The following is a 19,461-nucleotide window of genomic DNA, read 5'->3' on the forward strand; positions in this document are numbered from 1 at the left end:
ATTGTAATTATTAAACGTCCCCGGCACAGCCTACAGGGAATAGATGTTGGTCATTTCGAGCCTGCGTCTCAAAGTCTTTTTGAATTTCAGCTTTGTGATGTCACTGTTATGGTATATATGTCAGTAATGGTGTGCGTGATACGTTTTTAACCATGACCAAAGGCTGTATCAACCAATGTGAAAACCTTCATAGTTTACCACCTTAACAAATGGCCTAATCTACATGATCCATTTGAACTATGTGGTCACAATCTGAGAGATTCACTATATTTTGCGTTGTCTGCTAGTTGAAGTAGGTGATTGAAGTGTTGGATGAAGCAGATAATCTGAGCACCTCAGACTCAAAACATGAACAAAAATTTGCTAAATTGTATTTATAATTCACAAGGACAACATGGTCTATATACAAAGTAGAATGTGGACTGTAGTACAAACATGATTCCACACTCCTCGTGGTGGACCTAATAAAAAAATACAGAGGTACTAAATTGTTCTTCTTCCCACTGTCTGCACTACGTGAAGAACTGTGGCCATGTTTCCTATACTATTCAATAGAACCTTGGTTTAACTTTTACTGGATTTCTAAGTTATCTAGGCTATCTAAGTTATTCTTGAGCAGTAGATCTCCAACACTAGTATGTGTGACTTATGAAAACTTAATGCAAGTTGTTCTGGGTGAGAATTCCCAAATCAATACCATAATATTGCAAATGAAGTACCTTCTAAATGAATAGTTTATTTGGATATTTATGCCCTCATACAGTATATCTAAAATATATTGTCAATGACTTAGCAGGCTTTGAGCATTTTCATTATAACCACTGCCTGAACTGTTCCACAGTTTATTGATTGGATCCAGTAAGTCTAACATACCAGGTTAATGCAATTTTTAGGCATTTCCTGTGGCTGGGGGTTAAAAGAAAGTCGTTTTATAATCCGACCTCAAATAGAGGTCTGACTATAAGACTAAGATCCAGATCCCCCAGAGTACTGCAGAGGACCTGGATCCTCCACTCTGGCAGCTGGTGAACATCTGTGCGATGTGTGCAAACAACCTCCGCTACTGCCCAACACTTCTGCTGGGGCTTCTATGACGGAGCGCTGGCGTGTCATGACCTTCCGGTGCTCCACCATAGAAGCCCCAACGGAAGTACCGGGTAGTGGTGGAGGTAGCATTGTGCAGACATTCACCAATTGCCCACACCAGAAACCAGGAAGCATGGGGGACAAGTTTGGGGATACATTGGTAAGTTTGGGGGGCAGAGTGGCATATAGGGGGGTATAAAGCATATCTGGGGGGCAGAGTGGCATATAGGGGGGTATACGACATATCTAAGGGTAGAGTGGCATATCATTTTATTAAATATTAAAAAAAAAGTTTACATGTGAATTAATATTTACTAGTAAAACTTTTTTCCTATAGGGTAGTCTTATATTCAAATATTGAAATTTTGGGGGGGGTCGTCTTATAATCGAGAAAATGCGATACTTTCCTACGAATTGTTCTTTAGTTGGGCTGTCAGGGACTGTACACTGTTCCTTTACAGAAAGAAATATATCCATAATACGTGTAATAAAAAACATTTTCTCTCATATAAATATAACAAATGTTTATCTTCATGAGTTATATTCAATAAATATTCAAGTTAGAAAACCGTTGCTTTTAAAATATGGTATCCTTAGGGTTAAAGTGGTTTTAGGAGAGAATCTGATCACCCTTCTAGGTGGGTACCAGTACGTCATAAGAATTATCTGTTTTTGTAAGTAAATAAGTCAAAACTGAAATTTCTGAACATATAGCAATATCATGAAATATCATGGAAGGCTAAAGTGGGGTCATTTCTAACTTATGGAAAAGGATCATGATCATGTTAAGACATGTACGGGGGAATAATGGAAAGACCAATAATATATGATTGACTTTTTTCACTTGTCAAATTTATAAAACAGCTGGATCAAACAGTTCTTACCTAAAACCCAATCCACGTTCCTCTGTTCCTATTGTGTTACTAACTACAACAATGACAACTCACATGTAATGATCGCTTTAACACCCATGGCTGTGTTTTTGTTTACTTTTACAATTGTTCTGTCACAGTATGGAAATGCCTAAATTTGTTCTTCCTTCGGAAGATTCAATTAATCAGAGGTGAGACAACGTCTCCCTAGTAGTGTGAAATTTGGAGGAAGAGAAGTCTGTCATGAACTTCAGTTAAATCTGTAAGCACTAAATGTCAATTAGAAGACAAAAAGGGTGTGTTTGTATATACATATATATATATATATATATATATATATATATATATATCACCGGTATATAATATAGAGTCCAGAAGTATTCTGAGGTTACAGTGTTTTGGCTAGCATGGCCCTTTGTCAAAATACAATGTTTGTTTTATATAACACTTTTTTAGAACACTAATATTTAAAGGGTCAGTGATGTTTAAACATTTTGTTTTTATTTTATCCTGTTTTTGCTTATAGTTGAGGATTACGGTCATCAGAGTGACATTCTAGCATATGATGAACATTAATATGAGATGCATGTTCCCACAACAAAAGTGGAAAATATAAAGATTCCACACACACTGCTTTCCTAAAAGTCTGGTTAATATAGGTAACAACGAAAGTTCCATGATATGAATCTGTGAGTGAAATCATATTTATTTATATTGTATTTTGCATTTAATGATCCTACACTATATAGAAACATTCAGTGGCGTATTTTGGGCATTATATATATTATATATATATATATATAAATATATGCCATTTTTATTGTTTGCTGAGCATCAATAATGACCCGTTTTGTAAGTTATACCATTCTTTTATTTTCACGTTGGATTTGGCTTTACACACTTGTGGGTCATTTTTGCGCAGGGTTACTCATTATATTACAATTCTTTTGGAGGTGGGTTGTGTATCACTTCTTCACTCTAGTAGCAAAGATTATTATTTTTTTAAATTATTGTTTAGTTATAATATCTGTTGGCGACCTCTTACTCACTTTTTAGGTGTCCTCGATTGTGTCTTAAATTCAGGATAGCATTATGACTACCCCATGCATGTTGAAATCCCCTCTCTGTATTAACCCCCACCACCTCTCCTGAGGAGCTGTTCCACTTATCTACCACCCTCTCAATAAACTAAAATTTCCTTACATCTAATGCCCCGACCCCCTAGTTGTCTCTAGGCGTCTTTTGCTAACATTTCCATTAAATTTAACATCCCACTTGAAATTAAAACATAAACTGCTGTAAAATGCAATCCTTGAATCTAAAATTCGAATTGAAAAAGGGCTTCATGCAAACAGGTGGATTTTGTTTAGGATTTCTTTGTATGCCGTTTACTGATCTGGTTTATACAATGTGACAGCAGTTTGGTGCCCACAGAAAAAGGATTTCCTAATGACTTTTAGTTTACAGTAACAAATGCATCTGGTTTTCCAAGTGAGATCCTTTTCCAAACACATCAGTGCTTGATTTATTTGCAGTTTTCTTTGGGGAAGTTTAAGTGTTAGCTGGGAGGTTTGCAGAATTTGGAGTGTGGTGCAGAAAAAAAAAGTAGCCAACTCCCCCCCCCATGATAGATAGGGGGAGGGCTGAGGAAGGCACAGGGGAGGGGCTGTGAGTGCACAGTGAGAGGTGGGAGGTAAAAAGGGGCAAGGGCTCCCTGACACATTTATTTCATACTTCTGCTCTGGAGAAGGAAGAACAAGGGACACTTTCACAGAAATCCTGGCAGAGGTGAATAGGCAGCCACACGGATTCATCTTAAAAAACTCATTTTCTATAATTTAATTTTACTTTTTCCTTCCCCCCCAAAAAAAATCAGGTAAAAAGATTTTCTCATCAGTATGGCTGGTGATGACAGACTGTAAATAGTTAATGCTTTACCAAGCCAATTATTGTATAGTGCTTTTTTTGTAAACTGCATATTTTTAAGATCTGAGACCCAGATTATTACTTTTTAGGTGTAGTTCCATTTTTTGTGAAAGGAGAAGCTCAAGGATGAATCCTGCAGGGGAGTTTGGGTCAGGATCTCTTTTGGCAGTTTTGGGGATCTTCTTCATCTCCTTTCCCAGGACACAAGGTGCATCTTGTGAGCCGGTAAAGATCCCCCTGTGCAAACCCATGCCCTGGAACATGACTAAAATGCCCAACCACCTTCACCACAGCACCCAGGCTAATGCCATCCTGGCGTTCGAGCAATTTGAAGGCCTGCTTAAAGTTGATTGCAGCAAGGACCTGCTCTTCTTCCTCTGTGCCATGTATGCCCCGATTTGTACCATCGATTTTCAGCACGAGCCAATTAAACCGTGTAAATCGGTGTGCGAAAGGGCCAGGACCGGCTGCGAACCGATTATGCAGAGATTTGGACATAGGTGGCCAGAAAACCTGGCATGCGAAGAGCTGCCGGTCTATGATCGAGGGGTCTGCATCTCCCCCGAAGCCATCATCACCGTGGAACAAGGAACGGGTGAGTAGTAACATTATAAACCATATTATATATTATATTATAAACCAGAAACAAAACAAACACAAAACCTCACAATATGTACAACATTTTCACATGCCCTTTACTGTCTATTAGACTGTAAATCATTAATACACCTGGCTTGGTGGACCCTTGCAATCAGCATTCGGTTTCTTCAAATGTAGCGGAGCTCTTGTAATCACAATGAATGTGATTGATGACCTGCGTTTAAGAGGTTCTGAAGCGGCTGTGGCTTCACTCCACTTTTTCTTTGAGCATTAATAGACATCCCTGTAAAGAGGCTCATTTTTGCAATTCCATATGCCACCTCTCGGTGGCCGGTTGTTACAGGTGAGGGCCAATGTCATAAATTGCATATGGTTTTTTTTTCTGTACATTTTTTTTTTTTTAGTAATCTTTGAAATGATTGAAAGCTCCGGCTGAATCCTAATGGAAAGTTCCTTTCTGCATTGTCTATAGTCTGGCAGACATTGGTTGCATAATTAGTCCTGATGAGCTATTTAGCCTAATACACAGTGTCAGCCAAGAGTCTTTGTTTGCCGGACCTAGAGGTTTCTTGAATAGAAAGGAAGGACCACAAAAGGGTCTGATTTACTTGGCTGGAAGGAGAATAGGATACTGCCACTGTGTGACAAATCTGTTGCTAGTTAAGGGACAGTTGGCTCTGAAGAGCAGCAATTGTGTTTTTTTACTGACACGCATATTCAATTTATTAACCCATTAAATGATTGTGACTAACACTTTCATTTTTGGCTTATTTTATGGGACAGATAATCTTGTTTTGATTTTAATCAGTAACTGTATCGCTTTATTGTGTTAAAGCATACCCATTGATAGTTTGCAGAAGTAGGATATTTTTGTGCTGATATTCCATCATAAAAAGTTTTTATAGAAGCCTTTCTACCTGTTGAACTTTGTTTGTCTTAGCAAATCAAAGGTACTAAGATTCCTGGTATTATAAGTTCTTAAAAATACATTTTTTAACTGAATACAATAAACTGAAATATTTGAAACTTTTAGTCCTCCAATATTTGTATATTTGTATGTTCTGGCAGAACTCTGATTTCTCCAACTAGCTTGTGGAGCAGTTGAACACCGTGGATCCTGATCTCCCAATAGAGCTCCTGTCGCTCCAGTTATTTGATAGTGGAGCGTAGTTAGCCAAGGCCAGAATACATCGCTGCCTTCTGTACATGCACTGTAGCGCTTCCCATTGAAATCAATGGCAGTTCAACATGTTCAGCTGCCATTGTTTTCAACCATATATTGCATGTTTTAAGGGTAGATGTAGTTGGGGAGCCACCTGTTGGATACGTCAGGAGCTGAAAAGCCTTACTCAAAAACTATCCAGCCCATTGCATTTTATATATTTCTTCCGAAGAAGGAAACAAGTATAATTAGTTGTATTTTGGTGTTTTATTACTAATATGTGCAAACCAAAAAAAAGCTATACCTAACCTAGACAGGCCACCAGCATAGCGTAGGTTACTGTGGAACCTTCATTAAAGTGGTCGAAGCACACTGTGCAGTCAATACACACGATGCAAGTTTTTCTTTTCAAGCCCAGTGAACGCCATATTAACAGTGCACCTTGTTGCCATCCCATTTTTTGGTGGTGCTCTTACAAACCTTAACTGAACATAAAGCAGATGTTCCACATTTACCAAATCCTACACCTCACATTTCAGCAGAGCTGTTAACTAGGGGTCTTGGTGCCTTGGGAAGGCCAGAGGTTGTGCCCCACATTGATGTAACATCTGCTTCTGGAATTGGAGGGAAACACAAGGAGGCCCACAGTGGTTACGGCAATGCATTTCATTATGCTAGTTTTCTGTCAAAATTGTTGGCGCTATATAAATAAAAGATAATAAGAATAACGTTTTTAATTCCTGGACCATGTTTTCTGGCTACTTGTGTTGCAAGTGGTTAGGGGGAACTAGCTCCCTTTTTAAGATAGATTGAATGAAAGAACCATCTGGACCTCACAGGCATCCTGAAGGATTTATGCAACTTATTCACAACCCAAGCATAGCTTGAATGTGGAGTTTTAGCCTCGTACTAGAAGATGAAGGGCTAAAATATTTTTATGCTTCACTTTACTTAATTCCAGAAAGAAAAGCTGTATTTAGGAATATGTTGTACATCACTTTTCATTTACCGTCCGCATGACTCCTGTGTTCTTATATAATCGGATGCCTTTTTAAATGATTTTGAAGTGATAAATCTGACGTTGTAGAGTATAAATTATACATGCAGTTATAAACTTTTTATGTGTTTATTTCTCTAAGACCCAATGCCAGACTTTCCCATGGATGCGAATAATGGAAATTGTGGTGGAGCTGCAAGTGGTAAGTTTGTTTTGTTGTTTTTATTATTATTGTTATTAATATCCTTATCATAATGTAATGCTTTTCGCAAACACAATGGTGGCAGCTATAGTGCAAGAAATGAAGTTCTATTTTTTTTTGTCCAGGTCGCTTCAAAACACATTGAGTAAACAGTCTTTGCCTTATTGCTGATTTTTATGTTAGATGTTAGAATACCTTCTCATTCCAGCAAAGTGATAAAAATGGTGTGATAAAAAAGGGGGAATCTTTCTTACTCTCTGAAAGACTCCTAACATGAACTTTTATATTTATATTGTTCATTTAAACCGTAATTCATACATTTTTATACATTCAATAGTATATAACAGAAGCAAAACATTAATAGTTATTTTTAACTAACATTTCTAGATCTTCTGAGGTTAATTTTGAACAGCCCCTTGAAAACAAATCTGTTCTACAAGCAGGGAAGATAATACTTCATCAGCCCAATGAAATTGCTAGGATTATATCACACATAATTTGGCAACGTAGATTGCTACAAGGTCAAAACAGAGCAGCCTTGAGATATTATTCAGATGACGTCTCACTAAATCTGAGACTGCAATTTTCATGATGGGGAAAGGAAGTGGTCTGAAATCCAGAGCAGCAGAAATCCAGGATTACAGTTTCCATCCAATATAAACTTTTTTTTATGCGTTTATAATGCTCTCTTTGTTCATTCATTTCTACATACTTGCAGGTTAAACATTGTACCCATTTTTGGTAATTTGGCATGAAAACCTGCATGAACCGGTACCCAAATATGTGTGGACCAAACAGCCTGCTTTTTATATGTAGTATAAATCCGTGGTGCTATACCATTATATGACCTTCTGAGAAACACGTCAATAAAATTCAGAGAACCGATTCTGGTTCTAATAATGTTATGTTTTGTATGTCAACTTAAATTATGCGAAATGAGCATACAGAAAATGTGCTGCATTTCCTTACCCTGGTTGTTTTTATTCACTGATGTTACAATCTTTTGAGGTATAAAAGTAAAACCAGCAAAATGTGATTGGTCGAGGCAGCCATATTGTTTTTTTTTAGTTAAAACGAACTGGATCTCGCACTGTAAAGTCAGAGACCACATGAGATATTTTGGATATTTGGAATTTTGCTGTATAAACAATGCGATTAATAAAGTCGTCTCAAAAAGTAGACATCATATTACAACCTCAATCAGTGGAAACGGTCTGCAGAGCTTGGGCCCTTTTGGGGCCTTAACATATTAAAATTAAAGGAACGGATATGTATAAAAATTAGAACTGTTCCTGTAATGTATTGTTTTAATAAACCAGGCCTTTTTATGCAAAATATGCATAAGGAGAAATAGGTTATTATTATGGTACAGCCATTGTGTTATTTAGAATCTGTTTTATACTAGATGCATGAAGTTTTTTTTTAAAGTTGAAATAGTCAACTTATCTCGTTTTCAATTTTTTCTGGAAATAGAAAATATATTCCTGTCCAAAGAGGCAGCAGGTGGACATGAATCAGTTCCCACAATGTGTTTGCATTTTATTGTAAATCTAGTTATGTATTCTTGCTGCGTTATAGTTTATAAGTGTCAATTTATGTATTCACATACATTTTTTTTTTTTTTTAGTGGCATAGTCTTACCCAGTAAGTCCCATTAATATCTGTTAGTTACGGTGCAACGCCAGACATATAATTTAGGGTTGGATAGTTGTGAATTGATCTGTCAGAGGGTTAAAGTAATGTGAAAATGTTGGCAGAGTATCCGTGGAAACAATTCTATAGACATGCTGTTAGCATTGAGAGAAATTTAATCAGCTGCAAAGTTTGTGAATATAAAGTCTTAAAAAGTGTTGAGAAAATACAGTAAAAGACCAAAAAAAACCCAAACAAGCCTGTGGACCCGGAGTATTGAAATTTGCAAATCATGGCATGTCTACACAACTGTTACAGCTGATAAATGCCCATAATATTTAAATTTGATTCTTTGCGTGCATAAGTTGAATTATCACTGTGCCCAATATAGGTTTAAAATATTTATTTCCCAACAACACAGTTGTATGTTCTGCATCCTAGATTTATTTTCTGAAGGCAAAAATCCCATAGACGAGGAAAATGTTGTTATTTCTAGTATGTGAACAGTAATGCAGTAATATGAGTGTTATGAAAAAACCTTTGATTTTCTTGTAACAAGTGGCCCTAAATATCCATAGTTACCCCTAGGTATTAATTTCAAGGTTCACTTGGAATTGCAAAGAGCGTAAAGGCAACATTATAGCTTTAGTCTACCCATTTGGTATAAAGTGGGAGAAGCTTGAGAAGATTAGAACCTCAAAAGAACCAGGGTTTGTTTGTACCTAATAACCTTTGTTTTAATATTTTATTCTGCAGAGCATTGTAAATGCAAGCCCATGAAAGTATCTCAAAAGACCTATCTTAAAAATAATTACAATTATGGTAAGTATCAAATAATAGATGTTGTGCTTCCTCATTGATATGTATGTGTCATGTTGTTTAACTTTAATCCTGCGACCAAATTAATAAAATATCACCCCACTTTAAATTATACCTGATGGGTACATTAAACACATTACATTTTGAATTGAGCATCTGAGTAATATATTTAATATGTACTGTTATATTTAGCATGTTTCCTACTCAGACTGAAAAATGGATATCTTAATATGGCAATTATTACCAAGTAACTGTTGTTTAACCCAAACCAATGACCTGGGTTATTTACTATTGTACATTTATTAAACTTTTTCCCCACAGTGAAGTACATAGTTCAGCCAGTTGAGATTTATAATATACATTAATTAAGTGTATCGGTGTTTTTAGAATTTTATGCACAAGTTTCTCTAGTCTTCTTACAGCTTATGACACAGAAAACTTGACTACAGGAGAAGAGAACTAGTTCATCATTGTAGTGTGGTCACAATTAAGCAAATGCCCCCCTTCTTAAGAAAATTCACTCAGCTTCTATGCTAGAAGTATAAAATAACTGTAAATGGTAAAATTATTCTTTGGATATTTAATTGTACATAACAGAAATCTGAGAAATCTATTTTCTTACTAAATGCTTTTTCCAATGCATTTTTTGCATAATTATAATGCTGAAAAGTACATTATAATTATTGCATTGCGCATTTCTAATTGCAAAAAATATAAAAAATTCTGGCATTGCAGAAACATTTGAGTTCATATCAAGCATTGTGCTAACATGTATTATGAGCTAAAACAATATCCAGTTTTCTATGTATAGATGCTTTTTATTCCTGCTCAATGCTGAAACTCTTTCTCTTCCAAGTAATTCGAGCAAAAGTTAAAGAAGTCAAAGTGAAATGCCACGATGTCACGGTCGTCGTTGAAGTGAAAGAGATTATCAAGTCCTCACTTGTCAACATTCCTAAAGATACAGTAACACTTTTTACCAACTCAGGCTGTTTGTGCCCGCAGCTTGTGGTCAACCAGGAATATATAATAATGGGTTATGAAGACAAGGAACGTACAAGGTACTCCCATTGTTAGATTCTTATTTATTCTTCAATAACTATCTAAAATTTGATTCCAATTTAACTTTTTTTTTTTGCAATCCGAAAATATGTTTGAAATCTTAAAATTAATGCATGCAAATATAACCATAGCACCTGTGCTATGAATTATCCATAGGGCATGCAGAATTTGCCAAAACTATCACTTACGCAACTTAGAAAAATTCTTTTAAAAAACATGCCTAATTGAAAATGATCTGCTTAACTGATAAGATTTGAAACCAAAAAAAAATCACTTAAGGAAGAGTATTTCAGCTTGTCCAATTCACTGTACAATGTGAAGAGCCAACTCCTGCCAAGCTTTTGCTTCAGTAAAAGCTTGGCTGTCTCTGTATAGTTAAGTCAGTGAGGTTTCTTCACATTAAGATACACACAATATATACACAATATATACAAGCCCAGATAAGCTCTTCTTGCTGGAGAAATTTGCTATTGTTGGGCCTTCAAAATGAATAGTGAAGTGAGGGAATAAAACCCAAAAGCCTCTTGACTATTCCCGCTTTAGTGAATAAAAATGTCTTTCATGTCCACTAGTTAATTTTAAAGGAACGGGCAGTTTTTTCCCCCAAACAAGTATAAACCTTTTACTTAGAATTTAACCTTTAGATTCTTGCACAGCGTTCACATGCTACACATTTTTTATTACCGAAAACAAAAAGGACTACATTTTTAAACCGGAAAATAAAAATTACAAAAAAATATCTGCTTAGTGAAGAACTTCATAACAATTTGACTCTTGGAAAAGTTTGCAATACCTTTCAATGTGAAGACATAGCTGACTCCAGATGTTGTATGAAAAATGTTGGACCACTAAAAGGTACTTGCAAATACCACTTTCATGTACAGCTAAATTTGAAAGTGAAATTTATATATTTTAATTATTGACCATTCATACTTCATTATTTTAATCAAGGATATTATATCTTTTTTGTAATAGACTCCTTTTGGTCGAAGGATCTGTGGCTGAAAAGTGGAGGGAACGTCTTGCTAACAAAATTAAGGTAAGTCTGGAACAGACATTCCAGGGGAAAAGAAAATTCTACGAGATTGGTGATTAATATTATAAGGCAGAGGTAATGAAATATAATTGTTATGTAGCAGACCTACTCATCTTAGAGGTACATCATAATCGTATTGATTGCTCCAAATGTAGAGCTTATCTACTGTATACAAGTATGGCCCAATATACTTAATGACGGACTTAAAATCTTACTTTGGCAAATGTATTTATTTATTTAATCCTATGAATGATATCCATCAATTTGGGCACCCCAGTTGTTGTGTTGTTTGGTGCGTTTGATTTGTTGAACGTTTGGGTCAACACGCTTTCTCCTGTCCCGAGTCATGGTTGTTCAGTTTGAGATATTTTTCTACTCTATGTTGCTTGATAGCATGTGAGTAGCTGGTATTCTATTGCAACTGAAAGGGATTTAAGAGTGGAATTGGCAGGAGAATTGCATTACTGAATACACACGTTGGTCTGAGCAACTGTATTTATCTGCCAATTTTACTCAACTCCTTTGAATAAACTCCTGAAAGATCCAGAGATAGGTCAAAGCACTGATGGTTTACACCTCTATATGAGAGTTCTGATGGTTGGTATCAGCTTTATCCCCCAACAAGTGCCTCATTACATTTCCTATGCAGCAAAAGAAAAATTTAGGCAAACCTTAGCCAAAATGAATAACTCTGTATACTTAAAATGTGTTCTAAATATATTAAACTATTATTGGTTAAGTTTGTGTTAGAATATTAACGTGACCTGTTCTAACTGTCCATAAGTACAGAAAAACATAGATTTAATAATTTTTTTTCTCCTTTACTATAGCGCTGGGATCAGAAACTCCAGCGTCCAAGAAAAAGCAAAGCTCCTGTTGCACAGAATGCCAATAAAAACAGCAACTCAAGACAATTGCATAGTTAGACTAATGGAAAATTGTATGTAAAACTTAGTGGACCTCTGTACTGAGATTTACAACGTTGGAGCTTCAAAGAAGAAATTGCACTATTGGACCTTATAATCTATTGTTTACTACAAGATATTGATGTAGCTGTTTGTAGTTCTTCTCTTTTCTAATTCTATTTTGCACGATTTTCTAAGCAATAGATGTATTCCACTTACAATGATGTGAGGTTTGACTTGTTCTTACCAATATGATGGCGGTAGAACTTTTTAATATATTCCTGCTCCCTTAGTTAAAAAAGGGGTTTAAAGGGTTATTCTCATTCATCATCAAAATAATGGGGATATAAATAATAAGTAAATTATTTACTTTGAGCAATGATTGTATTAAAAAATATATTTTTAACGGTTCCAGCTGGTCAAAGGTAGGCTTTCTATGAACTGATAGCTTAATATTTTTTTCTGCATTGAAAATTGTAATCAGCTTAAAGCAGCAAGATCCACCTAATTTTTTACTGTGTAATGTATCTCTCCTTTTACAAAATGTGCCTAATTTCTGCTAAGAATGAATATGAAGGACATTAGGATCCTAACTTGCAGCAGAAAAAGTATTAGTTTAATTGTAATGTCTTCCGCCATCAGTCTAATTGGGCAGGTGCAATCACCCAGTCTACAGTTAAAGCAAAACAATGTTACCTGGGGCATTTATTTTACTTATATCAGCCAAGTTTAGCTTGAGTGCATTATTAGTTATACAAAAAACTATTGCACATACGGTCTAATATAAAGAAGATTGCCTGTAACTTCTTTGTGGCCTGTTTATATAAATATATATATCTATATATATATATCTATATATATACACACACATACATATACATATCAACTATATCCTATTGCAGTTGTGTGGGGTCAGTAATGGTATGCAGTATATACCATATAGTTAGGGCTGCAATAGATCTCTGGGAAAATCATATATTTTATTAGACTTTAAATCTGTATAGCAAGTGCAAGTCGCATTAGCTTGATCACAGGGAGACTGAGCTGGCAAGTGTAGAATTTACAAAACTCGAAAAGTGTTCATCCTATCATGAGTACTCTCCAAAACTCTAGAATGTCAAATGTAAGTTGGGGCAGCGGGTACACATGATGATAAATATCATAAGTGATGAGTGATCTACAACATATGCTGTATGATATTTTGTTGCATGGCCTCAATTTGGCCAATTTTGTGCATGATATTCCTAAAATTAACACATAAGAGATGTGTTCTACATTTATGGGATTTGTTATCTTTAGTTTTAAAGGAACTATTCAAGAAAGTGAAGTTGTATGAGAAATACAAAATGTTGTATAAGTTTAAATTTTAATTAAACAAGCAAGTCTATTTCAATTTCTATTAACTATCTTATAGACATATGAATGTTTTCCCCCAATTATTTTACGGTCCTCAGACAACTATTAAAGCTAAACCCAATATTGCCATTGTTTGCTTTGGCCAGCTGTTGTACCCCAGGGTATATCAAGCCCTTCTCTTCTGCAACTGGTTTTGCTTACTTGGATTCGAAGAAACTACTAAAAAGGTACCTTTGGAAACAATGAAAACCTGGACCTGTTTTTTACCAACATTGAAGAGGGATTGCTGGGTTGGTTCGGTTTCAGCAAAATTCTCATTCAGCTACAACAACTTGAAACATCAGCTTTTCAAGTACATACAGTAACACATATACTCTGTTTTATACATTCAAAGACTTAAAAATGCCTAACTGTTTTAATGTGTATAATTAACAACATATTTGCTGTGTGATAATGGATGTTCTTGCTTTGCCGAGACTTTGGATCTGTTACCAGACCTTTTCCTCTGTACAAGTCTGCACTTTATCACATTGGTTTTGCAGTTTTCTTCTTTGTGTTGACAAACCTTGTGTAAAACCCAGCCAAGTATGTGGAATAAAAGTTATTCTTATTGAATAATGGGTCAGGATGACTTTTTATCCAGAAATATTTTAAAAAAAATAAAAATATTTTATGTAATGGCTTCTTAAATAACTGTGTCATTACCTTTGTGTGAAGTGATTTAAAGTAGGTATCAATACGTAAAAATAGCAGTAAAATATAAATGATGGTGGTTAAATGGAATTTTGAAACTGGTAGGACAGCCTCCCAGGATATAATTTAATTATACATGTTTATAGACTTGTGATTGAAGAACATGACATTTAAAAAGATACAACATTCTGGTAGTATGTCTAGGTGCTCCTTCAGCAATTACCTTTAAGAGTGCACAGTTTTACAATATTTTCAAGTGTGTCAATTCTAGTTAACACTAACCCTCTAACTTTACTTACTGTCAGTAGACAACATACCTGTCACAAGGGCTTGTTCTACAAACATTCTAAGCTATGTCTCAATTTCACTTATTGTTTACGTACCATCTGCCTTCTTTGGTCTGGTAACTCATACCTGCATAGGAATAGGACTAAAGAAACAATGTTCTATAGTATATCTGATAATCTGATTTTTCTCCTTTAGGACAAGAATATAGCTGACAGTATTTAACATCTATTCATTCCATGTGATGGAGTGGCAGAGCATTACTATGCATGTATACCATATGATAACGTTGTCGTACTGGGAATGTGCTAGTTGGAAAGTTAGACAGTATATTCAAGTGGAGAAGATACTTAACATATGGGCTGGTATTTCCAGGCACATTGTTGGTCACTGTATGGCCAGAGTGAAGGAATAAGGTTAACATTACTTTAATAACATATCATGATATTGACATTATATTCAAGGGAAAATTCCATAGAACTTTGAGAACCTGAATTACAAAGAGGAGCTTAATGTTCTTACAACGGTGATCATCATTTTGCAAAATGCTTAGAAATATATTGACAGATTGATACACTCTGGCTCTAAATACCTTTTTCAGGATAGCTTTATTTGCATCCTTCCTCTGTGTTTTGCCTATGCTAGAGTTAAATAGCTCTGAGAAAGGCTACATGTTCACATGTGTGTTGAACTACCTACATTGCTTATGAGCTCTGACATCCATAGATCCATAGAATCATATTCTTAGCAATCCAATCTACCGGGTGAGAGTTTATATACCTTTTATATGTATCATTGAATGTTTGATCACTTTAATTGGACCAACATAAAAAAAGAAGCAATCACATATGGTTTCGGGACATCAGAGGTCTTTTGAGAAAGCTTGTGAGACTCTACTTTGGCTCAAGAAGAGGTATCAGCTTCTACAAAAGACATTATCTCTCTCTAAATTAATTTTTCACTCTTAGAGGAAAACGAAGAGACATAACTTGATGCAGCCCAAACAGATAGATTCTCATCTTATTTATTAACAGTTAAGATAAGGAGATATACAGAACTTTGCTAGTGTTAACAAAGTATTCACCCTAATTTACAAATGCTCAAATTGCCATATTTTTTATTTTGATAGAGCTCAACTTTTAAAGTTGGTTGAATTAATGTTATGAGTACTAAAAAACCTGGATAAATCATTTATGTATTCTCATTAAGATGAACTTCATAGATTACAAAAATTGGTTTTGTAAGTAAATCAGCCCTAAATGGCTATAAAACAAATTGCTACATCTCAGTACTCACTTAATTTAACAATGGAGATTATAGATAAAAATGATTCTGTGCAACATTTGAAAAGTATCTATATCCCCATAGCAATCCATGGAATGTCTGTTCTGGTTTGATCATACCATGGATGGTTATGGAGACCACTTTTGAAAGTTTGATTAAGGATCACATAAACCCTGATGTGTTTAATATATTCTATTTTACATATATATTCCCAATATTATAATAATTACATTTTTTAATACAATTTATAGGATATTGTAAGTTTTATATTTATTTAACGCTACAATTTGATTACAGTGCTTGTGTTTAACTTAATATGCAGGTATGGGCTAAAGATTTCCAAATATATTTATTTCACTTTTTATAACTTCTGAAAACACATTTTACTGCATTGCAGAATATGATGATGCTATATAAATGAATACATAATCAAACAGTAGGAAGTAGTAGTAGTAAGAAGTTGTGTGAAACTGCACACAGGCACACACTGGAACCTTCCATAGGTTAATATGTTGAAATGTCAAGGTCAGTAAGTTATTTATCAGTAAGGAGGCTTAAAAATCCTGCTCCATGCACTTAGATGGTAAATCACATAACCTGATGCCCCTGTTTGTGTCTCTGTTTTCTGTCAAAGTAAGCCAGACCTTGCACTCAGTAACAATAAATGCAGTATTTTTCTCCTTTGTAAACCAAAATATATCTTGATATTTTATTCATTTTACAAAATAAATGGATTTTACTGAAACAGATATTTTTTAGATAAATCTTTAACAAGGGTTCTGGTGGTACACACACGCATATATATATATATATATATATATTGTTTGTGATTTAAAATTGACTTTTAGCACCAACCTACACTCACTGGCCACTTTATAAGGTACACCCCTTGTTAGTACTAGTTGGACCCCCTTTTGCCTTCAGAACTGCCTTTATTCTCCTTGACATACTTTCCACAAGGTGCTGAAAACATTCCTCAGAGATTTTGGTCTATATGGACATAATGGCATCACACGGTTGCTGCAGATTTGTCGGCTCCATATCCATGATGCGAATCTCCCATTCCACCACATCCCAAAGGTGCTCTGTTGGATTACACCACCACCAGCCTGAACCATTGATACAATGCAGGATGGATCCATGCTTTCATGTTGTTTACACCAAAGTCCATCTGAATGTCACAGCTGGAATCGAGACTCATCAGACCAGGCAACATTCTTCCAGTCTTCCATTGTCCAATTTTGGTGAGCCTGTGTGAGTTGCCTCAGTTTCCTGTTCTTAGGCGACATGAGTGGCACCCTGTGTGATCTTCTGCTGCTGTAGCCCATTTGCTTCAAGGTTCGACATGTGGTATCGAGATGGTAGGATTCAGTCATAAAGGTAAACCAAACAACAAGCTGTAGAGAGGAGTTCAACTACAGGCAGACCTCTTAAAGGGGCGGACACGCCTGGCAGTTTGCAGGGCTGGGGCTGAATACTGACACCACAGGACCTGCCAGACTGGAAGCATAGGACTTGCCATCTTTGCCTCCAGACAGTCTTCCTGTGGCACCTTTCCCTAAAACAGCCTCCCTGTGCCATCCCTGCCTTAACCAGCCTCCCTGTGCCATGTTTCTCCTGACACATCCATGCTATCATGCACATATTCATTCATTTACTCATTCACAAATATTCATTCACTCATCCACAGATACTCATTAATGCCCTCATCCACAGATACTCATTCACATATATTCATTCAGAAATATTCACTCATTCAGATACTCATTCATTCACTAAATCACACACCCTCCTCCACCACCTTATCTGAACTGCAGATCTCTGATCTGCTCGCAGACTTTCTCAGGGCATTCCATCTGTGTTGCTTGCAATGGAATGGAGAAGGGTCATGTGATGCAAATTGATGTGATTCCTGCTTCCCCGGGCGGTACAAGAGACGTTGCTCGCATAGTGTGCAAGCAATTCACAGGTAAGCAGCGGGCCCCTGCAGAAGTGATGGCGGGCAGGTCTGGTCACCGTTGCTGCCCCTTTTGCCCTGTGGGCCAGACCAAATGATTTTGTGGGCCTTATATGGCCCATGGGCTGGATGTTCCCCACCCCTACTTAATATATAGAGTGTAATGTGCTGGATGTTTAGAGAGCCAAGTCGCAATGGCAAGCAATGAGAATCTGTAGCTACATATTGCAGATTATACATGATATAGTCTGTCATGTAGCATCTGTCTTGTGGTTAGATACTTTCTGGCTTTAAATTTGGTACTATTTTCTTTTTCAACTATGTGTCTGTGAATACATTATATTTACAGAATCAGTTCGGTCAGACAACAGCCCATGTACTACTGTGCATAAACCATTGAACTTGCATACAAACAACAGGACATTCTTTAGGAAGCTCATTCAGATGAATATCTATATCATTAAATAGGTATGCAAATTGAGATTTAAAATCTTTGACTCATATTTTTCTTTCCAAAGTCTTATTTTTTCTATTCTTGTTTTCAACTAGATAGTATAAAATATGGTTCTTCAGTGCTTTAACTCTTAGTATTTTGTCATATATTTGAAAATAAAGAAAGGCTATGAATATAGTAAACATTGATAATTTGTATTCCGAAGAACACAGGTGATCTTTGCACGGGGAGGCATTTTAATATTCTTGGCTCAGTCTAGTCTGATGAACAAATATATCTCATGTACATAAATGGTCTGTTGGCTGTGGGTAGTCTGTTACATTGGTATTTATCCTTACTCCATGAGCTGCCTCCAATAGATGATTTAATATGTAGTATGTAAGTGTGTATTCTGGAGAGGTATGTGTTAGAGAATAATAAACCAGTTTGTAATGTACATACCTTTTAAAAATACAACAATTTTTCTATTTGTGATCTTCCTTACATTAAAGGCATTTACCAATGTCAACACAGAATGTTTTCATATAGCAAGAATTTTAATAAAGAAAATAATCTGCAATTAAACCGAGCAACTTGGATCAAGATGTAAAACAGAGGCTGGGGATATAGAGTATTTCTTGTGCCAATAGTTCTGGGAAATACTAAAGAGGCTGTTCTGATTAGAAGTGATAGTACTAATCTGATAACAGTTTGGTATATAAATAAATGCATGATAATTGTTTCATGTCTCATATTTAATAATAGATTTGGTTTAGACAAGCATGTGATTCCTTATATTGATGTTCACTTGTGTAACAGTTGCATAACTAATCTTTTCCCATATTTGGTCAAGAACTTGAGTTTTGTATCCTGTGGTCAAGAAATAGATTAAGATTTACTGATTAATGGGCCAAATAACAGACCCAGGAAAATAGATATACAAATTTACTGTATAGGAAAGTGTGTTATGAGTATGATATGCTCCTGTACAATATGCATAATACGGTACTTTTTATACTGTTTTTAAAATTAGTTTGATTAACATGAAACATTACTTTATTTCATTAAATGCCCCCTGCTCAATCACACCCATTTTCTTTAGATTACCCATCTCTAAATTACCCATTTATTGATACTCTTCTGAAATTAATATC

The 19,461-nt window shown here is 35.6% G+C and overlaps 1 protein-coding gene across 1 annotated transcript; it reads left to right on the forward strand.

Annotated features, from left to right (window-relative positions):
- The first annotated feature begins 4,010 nt into the window (after positions 1 to 4,010).
- On the forward strand, positions 4,011 to 12,320 carry LOC149287588 (secreted frizzled-related protein 3-like). The gene is made up of 6 exons (XM_089492773.1): positions 4,011 to 4,479; positions 6,786 to 6,845; positions 9,234 to 9,299; positions 10,153 to 10,357; positions 11,334 to 11,397; positions 12,225 to 12,320. The coding sequence occupies exons 1-6, from the start codon at positions 4,011 to 4,013 to the stop codon at positions 12,318 to 12,320; spliced, it is 960 nt and encodes a 319-aa protein (XP_089348899.1).
- Positions 12,321 to 19,461: the final 7,141 nt, after the last annotated feature.

This window comes from Sceloporus occidentalis, unplaced genomic scaffold, assembly GCF_023333645.1.
Source record: "Sceloporus occidentalis isolate IW3139 unplaced genomic scaffold, rSceOcc1.0.p SCAF_59, whole genome shotgun sequence".
In the NCBI taxonomy this organism is placed as follows: domain Eukaryota; kingdom Metazoa; phylum Chordata; class Lepidosauria; order Squamata; family Phrynosomatidae; genus Sceloporus; species Sceloporus occidentalis.